Here is a 21093-nt window from a genome sequence, read left to right as displayed (position 1 = left end):
AAGACAGGATCTCAGCACAGATATGCATCACCATGCCCAGCTGCACTTTATTTCTTTAAAACAGGATCTTGCTAAGTTGCCAAGGCTGCCCTTCAACTTGTGATCCTTCTGCCTCAGCTTCCCAAGTAGTTAGGATTACAGGCATGTGCCACTGTACCATTTGGGACTCGATTTTCTTATGTGTCTGGTATTGAAATTTTGTCACAGCATTTAAATAGTATCTTGTGCCTTCATTCAATTTGGTTGTTTGGTTGTTCTTCTTGCCCTCCCTCTTGGGAATATCAGTGCTTTGAAGACCAGGGTTTGCTCACTGTTGAGTTCCCAGGGTTCAGAACGTAGTCGGAAACTATAGCCGCTCAGCAGACGGCTTAGTCTATTCAGAAGCCAGTTTGCTTGGAACAGAAGTGGTAGAGAACATGGCCAGAGTACAGATGAGGCTTTGGTGACGGCTCAGGGCATGACTCAGGGTACAGCCCCTGCCTAGTATTCTCCTTGAGTCCCTGGCTTCAGTCCTCAGAACCACATTAGAAAGAAAGAAAGGAAGGAAGAAAGAAAGGAGGGAGAAAGAGAGGGGTCAGTCAAGGGCCATCTTTGCTATGTAAAACCGTGACCTTGAGCAAGTGAGTTAACCTCTCTGCTTCCCCTTTATTTTTCTCTTTTTCCACCACATTGCAATAGTAATAGTTCATCATTTGTTCATTTGGCAAGGATTTAAATTAACTTAGGATCTGGCACATAGCTGACACCAAATATTTGTTAACTGTGCTTCATGTAGGTATGATTTGAAAAACAATCTTGCCCTGTTTTCTTTTCCTCATCCAGATGGGTTTTCACTGAAGTGCCAGGCTGCCCTTGAACTTCCAAATAGCTGGGATTAAGGCCTGCACACCTCGCCTGGTAGTCCTGCCCTTTTGATTCTCAGTGATCATATCCATTTAAATAAAACACAACAAGCTGGCCGTGGTGGCGCATGCCTGTAATCCCAGCACTCAGGAGGCTGAGGCAGGAGGATCTTTGCAAGTTTGAGACCAGCCTGGGCTACAAAGTGAGCTCAAGGCCAGCCTGAACTGCACAGTGAGACCCTGTCTGAAAAAGACCAAAAAAAAAAAAGGCCAAATAAATAAATAAATAGAATGCAACAAGACTTATGCCAAAGAAATAAGCTTTTCATCCATCTCCTTTTTCTCTCCTGGAAAGTGTAATTTGACACCATCCCCAAGAAATTGACAAATATGAGTTGTTGTTTTTCTTTTTTGGGTTTTTTGTTTTGTTTTGTTTTTCTCTTTTTGAGACAGGGTCTCACTATGCAGTTCAGGCTGGCCTTGAGCTCACTTTGTAGCCCAGCTGGTCTCAAACTCAAAACAATCCTCCTGCCTCAGCCTCCTGAGTGCTGGGATTACAGGCATGCGCCACCACGCCCGGTTCTGTTGTTTTTCTCTTTACCAAAGCAAGTCCTGGTGATGGCTTAAGACTCCTTTGTGGTTATTTGTGCTTTATTGCTGTTTGATGTGTGTGCCTTCTAATTCTCCCTGCAATCCAAAAGCTGTCCCAGATCTGTAGCTATAGAGATAATTGTGTTTTGCTTTGGATAAAGGCCAAGATTTGTTCAGTCTCCAGGTTGTTGTTTGAGCTCCACACATATTGAAGCATTTTATATATTGAATGCATCTGTTTTTTGTAGCATTCTGGTTTCTTTTCATTCTCAAGTCAGAAAAGTAGAAAATATGAGGATCCTGGTATTATTGAAACATTTCAAATCCCAACCCAGCCGTTTCCTAGCCCTGCTGCCTTAAAGAGGGGACTTTCTCTGCTTCTGTTCCCTTCTCTGTGAATGGGGAATGTATTGTTAATATTTTCCATTTAGTATGTAATAGGGACCATTATTATTGCTACTGGGACTTTAATGGTCTATTTCAACGGCCACTTTTTCTGGGAAATCTGGCATGTTTGGCATCTAGTAGGAATGAATTTTAGCAGATGTTGGGCTCCCCTGAATGAGCACAGGGCAGGGTAGTCAGCAAATGGAAGAGGTCCTGGGAGGATATTAACTTCTTTCTTAGTTGTACTTAGGACTTTTTAAACTTGGGGACTTCCGTCTATCTGGGCAAATTCTAAGACTCATCCTAATTCATGCTTAATGTTGAGTATGAGCTCCCTGCGTGCAACTGTGTCATCTGTCTCAGGGATCCAGGGAGGAAAGTGATCCTGTCAAGTCCCGCCAAGCATCTAGGACAGGAGCTGGAGTGGAGCTTGGTGCTGGATTACTTTCCTGGCATGTACAATGCACTGGGTTCAACCCCCAGCTCTGCAGGAAAGGGAAAAAACCCTCAAAGCCAGTGGGCCCTCAGCCTTAGAATTTTAGGTACCTGCCTTCTCTCTGGAACAGAAACTAAGACGTGGACCACACCAGAAGTGACCAGCTCTCCACCATCCCCAAGAACATTCCACACATCAGCAGCAGCCATTGGAAACCAGCTCTACGTCTTCGGAGGTGGAGAGAGAGGTGCTCAGCCCGTGCAGGATGAGAAGCTACATGTGTTTGATGCAAGTATGGACTGGCGGGCACCTTGGGCTGGTACTTAGCTGCTGAGGGACATTGTGGCCTGCGCTCACCTGATGTAGGAAGTAGAGGTTAGATACTGAAACAATGGCTGGTGTGTTTGTACGGGCCTGTGATCCCAATACTCTGGAGGCTGAGGCAGGAGGATCTCTGACTTTGAGGCCAGCCTAGGCTACAGAGTAAGTTCAAGGCCAGCCTAAAGTACACAGCCAGATGCTGTCTCTAAAAACAAACAAATGGGGGCTGGGGATTTAGCTCAGTGGCAAAGCGCCTGCCTGGCAAGCGCAAGGTCGTGAGTTTGGTTCCCGGTACCAGAGAAAAACCAAAAAAAATAAAAAATAAAAAATAAAAACAAACAAATGGCCGGGTGTGGTGGCGCACGCCTGTAATCCCAGCACTCAGGAGGCTGAGGCAGGAGGATCATTGCAAGTTTGAGATCAGCATGGGCTACAAAGTGGGCTCAAGGCCAGTTTGAACTGCATAGAGAGACCCTGTCTCAAAAAGACAAAAAAAAAAAAAAACCCTGAAAACACAAATGAGCAGAAGGAAGGAAGGAAGACGTGGAAGGAAGGAAGGAAGGAAGGAAGGAAGGAAGGAAGGAAGGGAGAAAAAAGACACAGACCATGGCTGAGTGTTTCAGTTCTAGACTTCTTTGATGTATTCCTCAACTGATTTATCCTTCCTGTAGTAACATTTGGCTTTTTTTTTTGGATAACAGGAGTCAAACTCAGGGCTTCATGCTTGCCAGGCGGGCACTGTGCCCCTGAGTTACACCCCCAGCCCAACATTTTGCATTTAAAAAGGTATAACTGAACAATTTTTAAAAATTAAATAGGGCCTAGGATGTAGCTCAGCAGCACAGCACCTGCCTGGCAAGCCCGAGGCCCTGGATTCAATTCCTGGTACCCACCCTGCAAAAAAATTAAATGGTATATTGCCAGATGTAGAGGCACATACCTATAATCCCAGCACTCAGGAGGCTGAGGCAGGAGGATCACTGTGAGTTCAAGGGTAGCCTAGGGTAAAAGTGAGTTAAAGGCCAGCCTGCATAGTGAGACCATATCTCAGAAAAAAAAAGTATAGTGTATAAAGTAAGAACAGTAAAAGTTTCCCCTTTCATCTTTCCTTTCTACCCCCCAGGCAGAGGTAAATACCACTGGTAGTTCCTAATGCCTTCCTCCAGACCCTTCTATGCATTTATTATATGTATAATATATATTATAAAAATATAATATGTATATATTATAATATATATAAAATTTACAGAGATATATATGTATATACTCTGTAAATTCTGAAATTATACAAAACTGTAGAAGCACATACATGGAATCAACTTACGCATACTTGAGGTGGTTTAATTTTAGAAAATAGAGCTAGGTCTTAGTATTTGAAAATATAAACTTTGAAGTGAAATAACTTAGACTCAGGACAAGATCCCACATGTACTTTCTGTGTCACTATAAACTAGTTATCATAACACCTTAGTTTGCTTATTTGTTAAATAGAGAAAATCTTAATGCTTACCATAAAAAGTTGTAAGTATTAAATGAGATAATGTGATACAGTGCCTAGCACAAATGAAGAATCTGACAATTACTGGCTATTATTATTTCTTCATGTCATTATGTCTCATGGATATCTTACTAAGTTAGTACCAGTTTCCCCACAAAGCATATCTTGCTGTGGGTACCTGTTTTTCAGTCATTTTTCTGCTTGCTGATTGGCTTTTTCCTGGCACTGTTAAAGTCAAAATTTGTATATATCAAACTGATAAGAAGAGATACTATACTTGATCTTAGCCAAAAGCCCAAGTCATGATGAAAATTTGTATATATTAATCTATACAAACATTTAGATGGAATAGATGTGGGGAGGATAATTAGTGGTTCAAAGTGGTATAAATAGTTGAAATTGTAAGATCTCTCAAAAATAAGTAAATTAAAGGCTGTGCTGTGAACACTGAGGCAGGAAGGTCACTGCAAATTCAAGGCTAGCCTGGGCTACAAAGTTCAAGGTCAGCCTGTACTGCGTAGTGAAACCCTATCTCGAAAGACCAAAAAAAGTTTTAAATTATTTCATTAAATAAAAGCAAGATGTCTTGTCAAGTGTGGTCATGCACACCTGTAACTCCACCACTCCGCAGTCTAGGGCAGGAGGATCACCCCAAGTTCAAGGCCAGCCTGGGCTACATAGTAAGTTCAAGGCCAGCCTGAAATACATAGTGAGAGCCTATCTCCAAAAAAAAGAGGGAAATCTCTTGACAAATTGATGTTCAAGGTCTGGGAATTTAGCTCAGCGGCACAGCACCTGCCTGGCAAGCATAAGGTCCTGAGTTCGATTCCTAGTACCAAAAAACCCCCCTACAAATTGTTGTTCAAGGAGCATTTAATTAACATTTCTTTCCCTTACTGGAGGACATTTATGAATAACATTTTACAAATAATATGTGACAGAAACATTTTTTTTTTCCGGTATCAGGAATTGAACTCACGACCTCATGCTTGCCAGGCAGGTGCTGTGCCGCTGAGCTAAATCCCCAGCCCAGACAAAAACATTTTTAATGTGTGCTATAGTAAAGGTGAAGCCTCTTTTGAGAAAATGGAATACAGTAAGTGAAATTTCAAACTTCCAAAGTAAAGTTGGGAGAATTAAGATACATAATAGTGGGGCTGGGGATTTAGCTCAGCAGCAAAAGCGCCTGCCTGGCATACGCAAGGTTGTGAGTTCGGTTCCCGGTACCGGAGAAAACAAAAAAACAAAACAAAAAACAAAACAAAAAACAAAACAACAACAAAAAAGATACATAATAGTATGACTTTACTCTTCCAAAAAAGAATGGGCTTAAAAATTTTGAATAACATGGCCTTTGGATGAATGAAACTATGACTATGTAGAAGAAAATATGTGTGCAGCTCTGTATAGAAATCATAACTAATACTATACTATCACCCAAAAATTTACTGTTAACCTGTTAATGCACTTACTAATTCTTTGAAAACAGCAGAGATAATTCGATATGAAATATTTTTATCTTTTTTTGAAACGGTCTTTCTTTCTTTCTTTCTTTCTTTCTTTCTTTTTTTTTTGGTCTTCTTTGAGACAGGGTCTCGCTGTGCGGTTCAGGCTGGCCTTGAGTTCACTTTGTAGCCCATGCTGGTCTCCAACTCACAGTGATCCTCCTGCCTTAGCCTCCCGAGTGCTGGGATTACAGGTGTGCGCCACCATGCCTGGCTGAAACGGTCTTTCTGTGTAGCTCAGGCTGGCCTTGAACTCACTATGCAGCTCAGGCTGACCTCCAATTTGGGATAATCTTCCTGCTTTACTCTCTAGAGTGCTGGGATTCACCTGACAATATTTGCATCTTGTAAATTTCACATGAACATTTTCCCCATGCATTCCAAAGTCCTTGCGAACATTTTTTTAAGAGAACATAGTATTCCACCATGGCTATAGCAAGTAACGCAACCATTTACTTATTGATAAGCTATTTCTATATCTTCTCTATTTCAATCCTATGAGGAACATATTTGCATAAAATCCTTTTGAGATTATTTTAAATTGTATACTTTGGAACACTGAGTGCTTCTTGAACACCCAGAAAGCATATCATAAGTGGTGATTCAGATAAATTGAAAGAAAAAAGACTCTTAAAAGAAAAAGACTCTGGGCTGGACAGTTCAGTGCAGAACATGTGCTTAGCATGTATGAAGCCTTAGGTTCAGTCCCCAGCACCCCAGAAGACAAGTCCTGTCTTTGAAGGAGCAGACTCAGCTGGGCGTAGTGGTGCACATCTGTAACCCCAGTTCTCTGGGAGGCTAAGGCAGGAGGATCTCAAGTTTAAGCCTAGACTGGGCAATTTAGAGACCTAGCAAGACCATGTCTTAAAATAAGAAAGGACAGGGAATGTAACTCAGAACAAATCTTAGGTTGAATCCCCAGTACTGAAGAAAAACAGTCATTTGTTTTATTTCGTTTTGGGTTTTTTTGTCTTTTTGAGACAGGGTCTCGCTATGCAGTTCAGGCTGGCCTCACACTCACTTTGTAGCCCAGGCTGACCTCAAACGCCCAGAGATCTTTCTGCCAGCTTCCTGAGTGCTGGGATTTCAGGCATGCATCACCACACCCGGTCCATTTATTTTAACTTTAGAGCAGTTCCAGGTTGAAGCTGAAAGGAGAGCTTTTTAAATTCAAAGCAAGGCATGCTACTCTAATGCCCAAGAGAAGGGGTAGATATGTTAAATAGTGAACTTTCCAAGCCAGGCATGTTGGTGCACGTTTGTAATCCCCACACTTTGGGAGGCTGAGGCAGGAAGATGGCAAGTTTATTGCCAGCCTGGGCAATTTAGGGACTTAGGGAAACCCTGCCTCAAAAATAAATAAATAAAAAGGGCTAGGGAGGTAGCTCAATGTGAAGTTCCTAAGTTTAATACTTAGGAATCACATCGCCACACCATCGGGCGTGGTGGCGCTCACCTGTAATCCCAGCACTCAGGAGGCTGAGGCAGGAGGGTCGTTGCTAGTTCGAGACCAACCTGGGCGACAAAGTGAGCTCAAGGCCAGCCTGAACTGCATAGGGAGACCCTGTCTCAAAAAGAAAAAAAAAAAAAAAATCTAACGGGCACTCCGCCCTGCAAATGTCTGAGCAGAGGCTGTAGAGGGGAGTTGGAGGCAGGGACTGCAAAGTCTCTTCCTGATGGCCGGTGATAGGCGCAGGTGTGTTGCTGTCATTCTTGCTTTCTAGCTTTGCCAGTTGATGCCAGTGACTTTACTTTTCTAGACACGCAGACCTGGTCACAGCCAGAGACACTTGGAAATCCTCCATCTCCCCGGCATGGTCATGTGATGGTGGCAACAGGGACAAAGCTCTTTATCCACGGAGGCCTCGCGGGGGACACATTCTTTGATGACCTCCATTGCATTGACATAAGTAAGTAGGGGGCGGGGCTTGGCAGTTCCTTAAAAGTTTTTAAGATGTGCCCTGAAAGAATATAGCTTTGCTCTTCTGTTCAGTACGGGTAACTTGACCAGCTGGCAAAATCTCCATTAGATTCTGTCAAGTGTGGCCTGAATAACAATCAGTAATCGTAACAATAAAGGCAGTGATTACCGAGAGCTTAGTCTGTGCTTGGCCATTTACTATCTCTAATCCTTCCGACAACCTGTTGTGCTGCATGTTCCCCAACTGGGTTTCCTTGAGATCTTGGTGACTACCTGCACAGGACTGGGATAACATTTCGGCTGAGTCTAGATGTGGATGCTGAGAGTTTCGTGCTTCTCAGAATAAATCATTGAAAACTCTTGGAGGAGAAAGTTGAAACATGAGAGTTGTTTCAAGTGTCTGCAGAGCTGGCATGCTCTGGAGAGCCTGGCCTCACTCCTGCAAACTGTGAGCTCCATCTGCACAGGGACTTCACCTCTTTCGCATGCCAGCGTGTGCCTAGCACTTGGCACCATGTGTGGCACACAGCGGGTGAGAAGTGTGCATCTGTGCAGGGGTTGGTGGATGATGAAATGAACAGGCTCTGCATCAGACCACAAGAACAGCGGAACAACGGACGGAAGGCACAGAAGTTCTGCGCAGGGTATTTGACTGCTTTCCCAGGCACCGGGTGCTCTGGAGCCAGGGAACTTTGGCTGGGATTCCTGCGTCAGCTACAGTTTGACCAGGCAGGGCGATTCTCCTTACCTCCTCTGCAACGCTGACCCTGGCCTTGCACTGATAGATGAAAATCATCTTTACAGAAGCATTCCCCACAGGCGGGCAGATGGGATTTTCAGTTCATTTTCAGTTCATTTTCATTTATTAATTTGTTATTGTTGGACCAAGGAAGTACTGAGCTGCAGCCTCAGCCCTATTTACTTATTTATTTATTTGTGTAGACGAGGTTTCATTAAGTTGCCCAAGCTGGGCTCAAATTTGTGATCTTCCTGCCTCAGCCTCCCAGATAGCTGAGATTGCAGGTTTGTGCGTTGCACCTGGACATACTGATTTTTAAAAAGAGCTGAGTACAGTAGTGGATGCCTGTAATTCCAGCACTGAGGGAGGCTGAGGCAGAAGAATCTCAATTTTGGGTTCCTCCTTGACAAGTTAGCAAAATAAATGGCTGAGGATGTGGCTCATTGGTAGAACATCCCTATCCTCACTATCATTCATTCATAGGTAGGTACGTAGCTAGATAGATAGCTAAATAAATAGATACCAAGTAAGCAAAGGAGCCAGGTGTAATTTCAGTACTCTAGGAGGTTGAGGCAGGAATACCTAAAGTTTAAGCCCAACCTGGGAAATTTAGCAATTAAGCTAGAGCCTGTCTCAAAATAAAAAAATACTGGATGTGTTGGCACACACCTTTAATCCCCAGGACTTGGGAGGCTGAGGCCAACCTGAGTTTCATAGTTCAAGGCCAGCCTGAACTACATAATGAGACTATCTGAAGGAAAAAAAAAAAGGCATGGTGGCACACAGCTGTCATTCCAGCATTCAGGAGACTGAGACAGGATTGCTGTGAATTTGAGGCCAGCCTAAACTATGTAATGAGGCCTTGTCTCAAAAAAACAAGCAACAACAACAACAAAAACCAAGAAAATTTAAAAAGCACTGGGCTGCAGCAGGGCGTGGTGGCGCACACCTGTAATCCCAGCACTCAGGAGGCTGAGACTGGAGGATTATTGCCAGTTTGAGACCAGCCTGGGCTACAGAGTGAGCTCAAGGCCAGCCTGAACTGTGTAGTAAGATCCTGTCTCAAAAAGACCAAAAAAAAAAAAAAGAAATCTAGCCAACATTTAGAAAGTTACTTAAGAACTTCTAGGGTTTTTTTTTTTCCTTTGGTTGTTGCTGTTTATTTTTTTTATACAGAGACTCAATATGTACTTCAGGCTAGCCTCTAACTCAGAGCCATCCTCCTGCCTCAGCCTCTTAAGTGCTGGGATTACAGGCGAGTGGCACCATACCTGGCAAGAAACTTTAGTTTTTAAACATGAAGTCACAGAACTTTACTGAGGCAGTTGATGTTGAACAGTTAAGGTGATGGTCAATATAAAAAATATGAACACTTACATCACATCAAGACTACCTACATCTGAATTCCCTTCTTTCCCTGCAAGACTACTGATCAAAATTTCAAGCTACTTCCAGTAACTTTTTGGTTTTCTTTTTGTTGTTGTTTCAGTACTGGGATGGAACCAAGAGGCACTCTACCACTGAGTTACATCCAGCACCCCCACCCACCCTTTTTTGAGACAAGGTTTCCCTAGGCAGTTTAAGCTGGTCTTGAACTCAACTTTGTAGTTCAGGCTAGCCTCAAACTCACAATCCTCCTGCCTCAGCCTCCCGAGTGCTTGGGTTACAAGGGTGCGCCACCACACCTGGACATCCAGTCTTTTATTTTGAGACAGGGTGTTACTGAATCAGCCAGCCTGGGTTTAAACTTGCTTTTGTTTGGGGGGTTTTCTTGTTTTGTTTTTTTTTTTTTTTTTAAGACAGAGTCTTGGCCTCAAACTCAAAGCAATCCTCCTGCCTCAGCCTCCCAAGTGCTGGGGTTACAGGGATGCACCACCACCCCCAGCTGAGTTTGAACTTGTGATCCTCCTACCTTATCACCCCAAGTATCTGGGATGACAGTTGTGCACCACTGTGACCATCTCCAACTAATTGGGACACACTAAACCTTCCTCTGTGATCTCTCAGACCTCCTAGTGAATGACTCTCAGTGCCTGATTTGGAAAGTATAAGTTTTAAAGCACCAAATCTTTCAATAGGTGACATGAGGTGGCAGCAGCTCAGTCCCACGGGTGCTACTCCAGCAGGCTGTGCTGCTCACTCAGCCGTGGCTGTGGGAAAACATGTGTATGTCTTTGGAGGGATGACTCCCACCGGGGCACTGGACACCATGTACCGTTATCACACAGGTGAGCAAGTGTCAACTTGTGGTCTTTAAACATTCTGTCTTTGGCTTTTCAATTTGTCTAAATCCAAAAGAATGCAAACTAAACTCTAGTGAATGAGTCATTAAAGCAATAACACTAGCAGTGAGCTTTTTTTCTCTTTCATTTCTTGTTTGTTGTGCTCAGCTGATTTAGTAAGTCACAAAGCATTTCTGGAAATTTCTTAACATAAGCCTTTCTGTTTCTGTTGTTTTGTCCCTAACAGAAAAACAGCATTGGACCTTACTTACATTTGATACTTTTCTACCCCCTGGACGACTGGACCACTCCATGTGTATCATTCCATGGCCAGTGACATCTACTGCTGAGAAAGACTCAGAATTAGTCACACTGAACTGTGAGGCTGAGGAAGGAGATTCTGTTGACAAAGAAGTGACCCAGAGGGGTGACTTACATGAGGAATGTCAGACTGACACTCTGCTCTGCTTCGTGTTTGGGGGAATGAATACAGAAGGGGAGATCTATGATGACTGTATTGTGACTGTAGTTGACTAATAAAAGCCACTTACTTTCATCAAAGTGAAGCTCTAGCTGTTTATCTCCAAACTACTTTTTGTACAACAAACATATCTGCCTTCTTCTTTATCTACTTTGTAAGTGAAGAAATGAACTGGGTAGCCCAGTGCAGAATCTTCCATTGCAGAAAGAGTTGCACCAGCAATAAAACCTACAGATAACATAAAGCTGGGAGCCTGCGGCAGGAGTTCAAGCCCAACTTGGGAAACTTAAGACCCTGTCTCAAAATACATGGGCTGGTGATGTAGCTGAACGTGAAGGGCCTGGGTTCAATCCCTAGTACTGAAGGTACCGAAGGTGTGCTGGAGTATGGGGGACACAGCACAAGCTGTAAACAGGAGTGGACATTTACCAGTCGAACTCTTCATCTGATCCTGAGGTTTACTATACGCAGTAATGGTAGCTTTTGGCGACAGGGATGCTGCAAATAACTCTTGTTTTTTGTTTGTTTTTTTCCGGTACAGGGAACCAAACTCATGACCTTGCGCTTGCCAGGTCCCCAGCTCAAGTGCCCCTGAGCTAAATGCCCAGTCCCAAAGAATTGAAATCACGATTTCAAACAGATTTTTTATTTGTTTTCCGGTACCGGGAATTAAACTCATGATCTTGCACTTGCCAGGCAGGTGCTGTGCCACTGAGCTAAATCCCCAGCCCTGCTGCAGATAACTCTTGTTCCTCCTACCCTACTGGCCCCCAAGGACACAAAGTGCTCAGTTTTAACACTTGATGGTAGGGTTGGGATATAGCTCAGTGGCATAAGCACCTACCTGGCACGTGCAAGGTCCTGAGTTCAATTTCTGGTACCAAAAAAAAAAAAAAAAAAAAAAAAAAGACCTGCAGACCTGTACTGCATACCATGTTCACCACAAAAATATATTTTGATTTGTCTGTGTCTTTTTTTTTTTAGTTTTTTTTGGGGTTTTGGTTTTTCTCTGGTACCAGGAACCGAACTCACGACCTTGCGCTTGCCACGCAGGCACTTTTGCTGCTGAGCTAAATCCTCAGCCCCCAAAAATATATTTTGGTATTAGGGAATGAACCCAGAGCCTTTGCAATGAGCTACACTTATACCCCTCATCCCGTGTTTTCAAACAGGGTCTAAGTTGCTAAATTGCCCAGGCTGGACTTGAACTTTAGATTTTGCCTCACCCTGCCACAGTGCTGGAGTTACAGGTGTGCACCATCACACCTGGTTCCATCAATTCTGAAGAGAATCCAAGAAACTGTAAAGCCAGCTATAACGCATCACTCATTACAAAAAGCCAAGTTTTAGAAAGGAAACCTAGAAAATTTCAATTATGTTGAAGAAAAACTCGACTCCTGGGTACTGTGAGATAGCCCTTGCTGGGTAAGGGTACAGCATGCCTCCCTCCCCTTTGCTTTGGAACAGAAAGGTTTTCTTAGGGGCTGGGGATTTAGTTCAGCGGCACAGCGCCTGCCTGGCAAGTACAAGGTCATGAGTTCAATTCCCAGTACTGGAAAAAAACCAAAAAAAAAAGTGATGACAGAAAGGTTTTCTTACTCTGCACCCCCTACATAACCCCACATGCCCCCATCCAAATGAGAATCTAACCTTCTGTTATCATTCTGCAATACATGACTGATCTAATTAGGTTTTTGCAAAAATTATACCAGTGTAAATAACAAACATTTATTGGTGTCATTTATGGTAGAAAAAAAGTTCCTACACCAGATGTACATGACCCAATTGTTAAATAGAACATTTCTGAGGTGAACACACACCCTTGACCCAACTTTTTTTACCCAGTTTTTTTAGGATGGCCAATTTGTCCTCTCCCCCCACCCCAAGACATGTGAGCAACTGCTAATGAAAAGCAGTAAACAGCCACTTGGGCTATATAGCATTTTCAACTCCACTCTGAGGTGAAGATTCCCATTACATTCGAGACTTAAGTTCTCTCAATTTTCTCCTAACGAAAGTTCCTGAGTCCAGTATTTACAATATTATAGCGCTAGCAGATCAGTGTCTACAACTCATCTTTTTCTGCTGTATCCTCTTCGCCAGTCGGGGGAGGGCCTGCACTTCCATAGAGTTTGCTGATAATTGGCTGAACAATTTCTTCTAATTCCTTCTTCTTTGCTTTGAAGTCTTCAATGTCGGCATCTTGGTGGCTCTCCAGCCATTCAATCTTGTCCTCTACAGCTTTTTCCATGGTCTCCTTATCTTCTGAGGAAAGTTTGCCTCCTAGCTTTTCTTTATCTCCAATCTGGTTCTTTAGAGAGTAGGCGTAGCTTTCCAACTCATTTCTAGTGTCAATGCGCTCCTTGAGCTTCTTGTCTTCCTCAGCAAACTTCTCGGCATCATTGACCATTCTTTCAATTTCTTCAGGTGTCAGGCGATTTTGGTCATTGGTGATTGTGATCTTATTTTTGTTCCCTGTACCCTTGTCTTCAGCTGTCACCCGAAGAATGCCATTCACATCTATCTCAAAGGTGACTTCAATCTGAGGGACCCCGCGGGGAGCAGGAGGAATTCCAGTCAGGTCGAATGTACCCAGGAGGTGATTGTCTTTTGTCAGAGGTCGCTCACCTACAAGTTAAACAGAAAACTGAGTTGCTGACAAGCACTGGGTGTCTAGATCCCATTTCTGTTAGAGCCTACAGCAGGGCAAGGACGCTTTATCAAGCTAAAGTGACTCAGTATTGGCCTGCAAGGAGCTGGAACTGTGTTCTCTTAAAGCGGTGAACTACGTCATGTGTGCCGCAGCAGGCTGTATCACTGAAAGCTCTGAAAAGTTTGCCCATCACTGCCTTCACAGAATTTTATCTACTTTTATGCACTGTAAACCCTTTTCTTATTCTTGTATTCAAGGAACCAGCTCAAAAGTTATTTTTTAACAGGAACAAGTCTAAATAACCTAGTTAAATACGGACGCTATGAAATTCAACACTAGTCAAATTAAGGACTTCTTCCATCTGAAAAGAGCAGATACTTCTTTCCCTAACACTTTTGATACTATTAAACAATAAGTCATGTTCTTTTAAGACCTACCACAGTATCGACAAATATAATTACCTTCATAGACCTTGATTGTAACAGTTGGTTGATTATCAGAAGCTGTGGAAAAGATCTGAGACTTCTTGGTAGGGACCACAGTGTTTCTTGGAATCAGTTTGGTCATGACACCTCCCACAGTTTCAATGCCAAGTGTAAGGGGACATACATCAAGCAGTACCAGGTCTCCTGAAAAAGTAGATAAATCAAGGTAAGTTCCAACACAAGTTATAAGACCACTACCAACCTTCCCCATGAACTAAATGTATCTTCTGTTTTGCCATTTACTAAGGTGCTGACCATAAACATATAGAAGAACTGAATTAAACAGCTACTAAGAATCTCAAGACTGCCCCAGGTCTTGCCTTTGAAGTTCCTTTCTTAGCTGCATATTCTATTTTCTAAAGTAAAAGCTTATTTCTGCCTTTCCAGTGAGCTACTCTGTGTGTGTGTGTGTGTGTGTGTGTGTGTGTGTGTGTATGTGTGCATGTGCACGCGTGTGCGCACCAAGAATCAAATTCTAGGCCTCATGTTTGCCAGGCAGGCCCTGTGACCCTGAGCTACATCCCCGACCTCCCAGTGAGCTACTTAAGCATTGTGCAAGATACTGTGACAAGCTGGGCATAGTGACACATGACTGTAATAATCCCAGCAGCACTCAGGAGGCTAAGGCAGAAGGATTGCTGAGAGAGGCCAGCCTGAGCTACACAGTGAGTTTAAGACCATCCCAAATGACAGAGCATGACCCTGTCTCAACAACAACAAAAAAGATGCTGTGACAGTGGCCTACCTGTATCTTGATCACCAGAGAGTACTCCAGCCTGGACAGCAGCACCATAAGCTACAGCCTCATCTGGGTTTATGCCACGGGATGGCTCCTTGCCATTGAAGAACTCTTTAACCAGTTGCTGAATCTTTGGAATTCGAGTGGAGCCTCCAACAAGAACAATTTCATCAATATCAGACTTCTTCAAGTCAGAATCTTCCAACACTTTCTGGACAGGCTTCATGGTAGAGCGGAACAGGTCCTAGAATAAAAGACACAGTTGCTGTGTTACGTGTTACCTAGATATTGTCTGGATCTATATGCATTGTCCTAAATTCAGAGACTCTTAACTAGGTCTCACTAGGAAAGCAAACACCAAGGCACATACCATGTTTAATTCTTCAAATTTGGCCCGAGTCAGCGTCTCAGAAAAGTCTTCTCCTTCATAGAAAGACTCGATTTCAATTCTTGCTTGATGCTGAGAAGACAGGGCCCGCTTGGCCTTTTCCACCTCACGCCGGAGTTTCTGCACAGCTCTGTTGTCCTTCCTCACATCTTTGCCAGTCTTCTTTTTGTACAGCTTGATGAAGTGTTCCATAACACGCTGGTCAAAGTCCTCTCCACCCAGGTGAGTATCTCCATTAGTGGCCACGACTTCGAAGACACCATTGTCAATGGTGAGAAGAGACACATCGAAGGTTCCACCACCCAGGTCAAACACCAGGATGTTCTTCTCCCCTTCCCTCTTATCCAGACCATAAGCAATAGCAGCTGCTGTCCTGTTCAAACAAAAAGCAGGGAAACATCTTAGCGAAGTTCGCATTTCCTCCACTGGCTAAGTGCTACATCCTTGAATTTCACACTTACGGCTCATTGATGATCCTCATAACGTTAAGCCCAGCAATTGTTCCAGCATCTTTGGTTGCTTGCCTTTGAGCATCATTAAAGTAGGCAGGTACAGTAACTACTGCATGAGTAACCTAAAAAGGTAACAGATGGCAATTACTGTATTGTCACAGGCTTTAACGTCTATTTAAATTACAGTCAAACCACTACTTTAGCATCTAAGCTAGTCTACTAAGAGTACCACATATCCAATTTCATGAGAGTGATGGGCTACCTTTATCACTGAGAAAGCACTTGGTTATATACACAATTCCATAGCCACAACTTCAAACAGTAAGTTTCGAACACAGGAAAACCGTCTAGCATTTTGTTTGGCCTACATGAAAGCACCAAATAATTAAACCTGATAAACATGGATGTTGTTCTGATTCAAATTTCTAAAGCCATAGAGACTTCAATGACAGGACATAACTAAGAACAATAGTAATAATCTTGGGACATTTAACAGTGTTCTGGAATTATTTACCTTCTTTCCCAAATAAGCTTCAGCGGTTTCCTTCATTTTCGTGAGAACCATGGCAGAAATTTCTTCAGGAGCAAATGTCTTCGTTTGCCCACCTCCAATATCAACTTGAATGTATGGTTTAGTTTTCTTTTCAACCACCTATTTTAAAGAATAACTTAGTATAAAATTTTTCCAGCCACTTAAGCAACATTTCAAACTTTTAAAGCCTCACCTCCTCCCTCCCCATGGTCTGGCTTATTTTGGTCCCTGGGAGGTGAACATTCACTAGCATTACTGAGGGAGTATAAAGGTATCTTATTAAGTCAGATTTCTCCAATTTTAATCAGCCTTTTAATCCTACACCGCGGTGGACAGAGTATCTGTATGCCAACGATGCTGTCTTACTTTTTGTAGCATACTAAAACTATTAATGAAAACTTCATTGTATCGCGTCTACTGTGTATCCTTTTTTGGGCATCTACATTTTTCTGCTACTTGGTCCCCGAATTCCTCCACCACTCCACCCATCATCTTCTACATTCGGAGGAAAAAACCCAGTCGGACCTTGAAAGGCAAGAACTTGATGTCCTGCTGCACAGAGGGGTCGTTCCAAGTGCGCCCAATAAGCCGCTTGGCGTCGAAGACAGTGTTCTCGGGGTTGGAGGTGAGCTGGTTCTTGGCCGCATCGCCGATCAGCCGCTCTCCTTCGGGGGTGAAGGCCACGTAGGACGGCGTGATGCGGTTGCCCTGGTCGTTGGCGATGATTTCCACGCGGCCGTTCTTGAACACCCCCACGCTGGCGGAAAAACCCAACAGAAGAGATCAGCACGGCGCTTCCCGCCGGTCCAGGGGGCCCCGCCCCGGCCCCCGTCCACGAACCCCACTCACCAGGAGTAGGTGGTCCCCAGGTCGATGCCGACCACCGTGCCCACGTCCTCCTTCTTGTCCTCCTCCTCGGCCCGCGCCGCGCCGAGCAGCAGGAGCACCGCAGCCACCAGACACAGCTTCATCGCGGTGGCGCCGTCAGCCAGTCGGTCAGCAGGAGCCGCGGACAATCCAGCAACAGGCCGCAGAACCCGGGCGCGGAGAGGTCACGGATCTGAAAGCGACAGAGGCCGGGGGTCAGGATAGGCCAGATGGCGAAAAAGGCAAAGGACGGGCCCGGAAAAGCAGGCCGTAGGGCTTACCTCTCACACAGGCGCACACCAAATCAAAGCGTCCAGTGCTGTCTCCACCGGTGATGAGCGCGCTGTCGCCGACTCGGCTTATATACCTCCCTCCAGCCCCGTCGTGGAGGCCGCCGATTGGTGAAGGTGCTTCTCGTTGGAGGTCGCTGATTGGCCCAGGCCACCAACTTGGCCGCCGCCGATTCGAAGCGGCCTCCTCCGCAATAAACGTCACAGCTACGCCTGCCAGGAGGACTTATTGGCTGCTGTTTGTTCCCGACAATCACCAATGAGAAGCAACATCCGCTTCGTCTGCTGTCCCCATTGGTTCAGCAGCTGCCAGTTGCTCTTATGACCTCTCACCCTCAGGCGGTTTCCGCCAGTAACTGCTAGGGTACTTCCTTCAAGCCTGGCCCCAGGGGACCTCCCGAGTTCGGTCTGGGGCGCCGGTTCCCGTGGGGCGGTGGGACGGGAGTCTTTCTCCTCCGTACTCATCGTCCTCCGCTCCTCTGTACCTCATCCCGAAGCAGGAAGCGGCTTTTTCTCCTGCCGGGTTCCATGCCATCCCCAGGAGCCCGGCCTCATCATAGATGCTGTCATCACCTTAGAACACATTCTCGGCCCTCGGCGGCCACGACCGGTACTCGGGTATGCGAGTCTCAGGGCCTTTTGTTGTTCACCGGCCTCGCCTCTGGGCTCCGTCGGGTCCCTCATCGAGGCTCCTCCCAGCTAGTCCTGTCTCTCCGCATTCAGTCCGCTTTATTTGTCTTTCTCGCTTCTCTCCGCATTGTCCTGCCCCTCCATACGCCCCAGTACTTGCCCGGCCAGGGATTGCCTCCTCGCGCTCAGCCTCCCTCCCCGCTGTGGCAGCCCTCGCTTGAAAATTTATTTATGTCACTACGCCAACCCCGCGATAGAACATTTTTTGCTAACTTCCCCTTCCCAGCATTTCCCTTTGTGCCTTAGGTTATCATTGGCAGATCCCTCCTTATCCATTCGTGGTGCCTTTCTATATTTTTCCTGGGAAGGGCTGTTGTGCTAAAAGCACTTGCCTTTGAAATGCTTTGTTCTTGTATAATGCCCTGCTGTAAATAATAGTAATAATCGAGGCTATTCTTTAAGTTTACTGTATGCCAGGCTTTGTTCTCTGTGTCCTTATACATCATACGCTTCTCACAGTTCAGTTCTTCGCAGCTATGTCCCATTTTCCAGATGAGAATATTGAGACCAAAGGTGATTAAATAACTAGTTCAGTCACAGATCTAGCCTGATGAATGATGGCATTAGGTTTGATATCCAGGTTGACTTCATAGCTAAGGCTCTGAACATTTTAAAAGTTCACATTTGGACCGGGCGTGGTGGCGCATGCCTGTAATCCCAGCTCTCAGGAGGCTGAGGCAGGAGGATCGTTGTGAGTTCGAGGCCAGCGTGGGCTACAAAATGAGCTCAGGGCCAGCCTGAACTGCATAGCGAGACCCTGTCTCAAAAGGACAAAAAAAAAAAAAGAGAGAAAGGAAATGTACAAAAGTGGATTTCATCAATCAAGGTTAAGGATGAAACAGCTTTTTTTTTTTTTTTTTTTTCTTCTGGTACTAGGAATCGAACTCACGACCTTGCACTTGCCAGGCAGGTGCTTTGCCGCGGAGCTAAATCCCCAACCCTGAAACAGTTTTAATGGAAATGGACTGTGCTACACACAAAATGTTTGCTTGAAATGATACAAAAACACAATAGCCAAATGGTGGTTGCTGTCTTGATACTAGACTGATGCAACTCAAAAAAGTGTCAGTGTTGCTCTATATTACAAATCCTGTTGAAAGAGATGAATGATGCAATCTCTAGAGTAAAAGGGAGTCACCTCTGAATCACTAGTACAACCTTTGAGGACCATAAAGGAGGAGAATTCTTGAGTACTGACTCATAGACTAAGCATCTTAGTGAACTATGTTGTTTTAGTACTGCCTGCATCATCATACCTGTGAATTTCTCACTATGTAGTTCAGGCTGACCTTGAGCTCACTTTGTAGCCCCGGCTGGCCTTGAACTTGCAATGATCCTCCTGCCTCAGCCTCCCTAGTGCTGGGATTACAGGCATGCGCCAGTTTAGTTTCCCTTCTCTAAGATGCAGAAATGTGGTATCTAGCTAACTTCCAAAGAATCGAGTATGTAAGTGGTTGTAATATTTTAAAATACAAGAATTTAAAAAAAAATTATGAATGTTACAGTGTATATTATAGTCCAAAGCACAGTCATTCCCGCTGGGCGTGGTGGCGCACGCCTGTAATCCCAGTGTTCAGGAGGCTGAGGTAGGAGGATCCTCACAAGTTCAAGACCAGCCTGGGCTTCAAAGTGAGCTCAAGTCCAGCCGGAATTGCATATCGAGACCCTGGCTCAAAAAGACAAAAACACACACAACAAAAACACACACATACAAAACAAAGACACACACACACACAAAAACAAAGCACAATCATTTATGAATTAAATAGGAAAGTTAAAAATTAGTTTGTTAGTTATCAGTTTTATAAGATATGTATCTGGCAAATGTTTTGATAATGGATGATAGGCAAATGTAACATTTATTTTTGTTTTTGAGACAGGGGCTCACTATAAAATCATGGCTGTCCTTGAATTCACTATGTAGACCAGACTGGCCTCAAACAGTGATCTTCCTGCCTCAGCCTCCCAAGGAGGTATGTCACCACACCACACTGTAATTATAGGTGTGCATCATCACACTCAGCAGCAAATGTATACTTTTATCTGCTAATGTTACTAACTCATTTTACTTGTGTTCCTGTGGGTAAGAAAGTATATTTCTGTTTCCCATCTTATACCTGAAAGCTAAGCAGAAGCAGAACTGATTAGGATTGGACGTCATTTAGCTCCTATGTCTTCCTCTCTGAAAGAAAATAATAATGGAACTGAATAGAGCAGAGATTCTTCCACATAGTTTGTTGAAAAGAACATTAATCTAGAAGATAGGCCACATGACCTAAGAAAAGGAAAAGTCTCTCAGAGCCTTGGCTTCATCTATCTAATGTCAAGGATTTTCTTTTTTGTTGTTGTTTAATGTTGGATTTGTCTTGCCTGTTTTACTAGGTTGTTTCAAGAATGGATACTGTATGTGAAAATATTTTGAAAGCTCTCGAATAGTGGTAATGCTATAATCAGTCATATAAATACACATTACTATGGGAAGGAATTTTAGAAGTTCTTCAAATAAACTACCTCTTTAGGCCGGAGGTATAGCTCAGTGGCACAAGCGCCTACCTGGCAAGCACAAGGTCCTGAATTTGATTCCTGGTACCAAAAAAAAAAAAAGCTACCTCTTTAGAGTCAGTTTTCAAGAGTTCTTTCAATGGAAAATAAACAGTGATTACTTCAAATCTGACAAAGATTTTTTTGTAAAAGTGATATATCTAACCTATTCTCATATTGGTCATAAACGTCTCTTTTTGTGTTTTTTGTTTTTTCCTGGTACCAGGAATTGAACTCACGACCACCTTGCGCTTGCCAGGTAGGTGTCGTGCCGCTGAGCTAAATCCCCAGCCCTTTGGTCATAGATGTCTTTTTAAAGGACCGGGAATGATTAACTTACACTTTCCTCAAACAACTCAAGAGTAAAAGGCTTCATCCTAATGTGACCTGGAAGCAATAGTTGAAATAAATCGTGTAAAAAAAAAAAAAAAAAAAAAAGCGTGTAGTCTATATTTTTTTGTTCTCTTTTGTTCCTCTGTCTTTCTGTCTCTCTCCCTCTCCCTTCCTCCCTTC

At 44.0% G+C, this 21093-nt stretch overlaps 2 protein-coding genes and 1 long non-coding RNA gene across 6 annotated transcripts in view; 2 read left to right on the top strand and 1 right to left on the bottom strand.

The window, feature by feature from the left end:
• Positions 1-11028, top strand: part of Rabepk (Rab9 effector protein with kelch motifs) — a 34856-nt gene extending 23828 nt beyond the window's left edge. For all 4 annotated transcript variants that reach the window (XM_013513179.1, XM_005382469.2, XM_005382473.2 and 1 more), the window contains exons 5-8: positions 2387-2548; positions 7341-7490; positions 10319-10468; positions 10710-11028. In XM_013513179.1, the coding sequence (XP_013368633.1) occupies positions 2387-2548; positions 7341-7490; positions 10319-10468; positions 10710-10999 (752 nt within the window). In that variant the 3' untranslated portion in view covers positions 11000-11028. The remainder of the gene's footprint in view (positions 1-2386; positions 2549-7340; positions 7491-10318; positions 10469-10709) is intronic.
• Positions 11029-12657: 1629 nt separating this feature from the next.
• Positions 12658-17446, bottom strand: Hspa5 (heat shock 70kDa protein 5 (glucose-regulated protein, 78kDa)). Its single transcript, XM_005382466.2, has 9 exons — positions 17341-17446; positions 17042-17252; positions 16718-16949; positions 16175-16312; positions 15670-15782; positions 15191-15581; positions 14827-15064; positions 14058-14225; positions 12658-13571 (listed from the first exon to the last, which is right to left on the bottom strand). The coding sequence occupies exons 2-9, from the start codon at positions 17161-17163 to the stop codon at positions 13009-13011; spliced, it is 1965 nt and encodes a 654-aa protein (XP_005382523.1). The 5' UTR covers positions 17164-17252; positions 17341-17446; the 3' UTR covers positions 12658-13008.
• Positions 17447-17547: 101 nt separating this feature from the next.
• On the top strand, positions 17548-21018 carry LOC106148293. The gene is made up of 2 exons (XR_001233592.1): positions 17548-17967; positions 19920-21018. It is a non-coding gene; the product is annotated as an uncharacterized LOC106148293 (long non-coding RNA).
• The last annotated feature ends 75 nt before the right edge of the window (positions 21019-21093 follow it).

The sequence above is a fragment of the Chinchilla lanigera genome, unplaced genomic scaffold, assembly GCF_000276665.1.
Source record: "Chinchilla lanigera isolate Chin_1 unplaced genomic scaffold, ChiLan1.0 scaffold00018, whole genome shotgun sequence".
Classification (NCBI taxonomy): Eukaryota; Metazoa; Chordata; class Mammalia; order Rodentia; family Chinchillidae; genus Chinchilla; species Chinchilla lanigera.
This window is presented reverse-complemented; position numbering and strand designations above follow the sequence as displayed.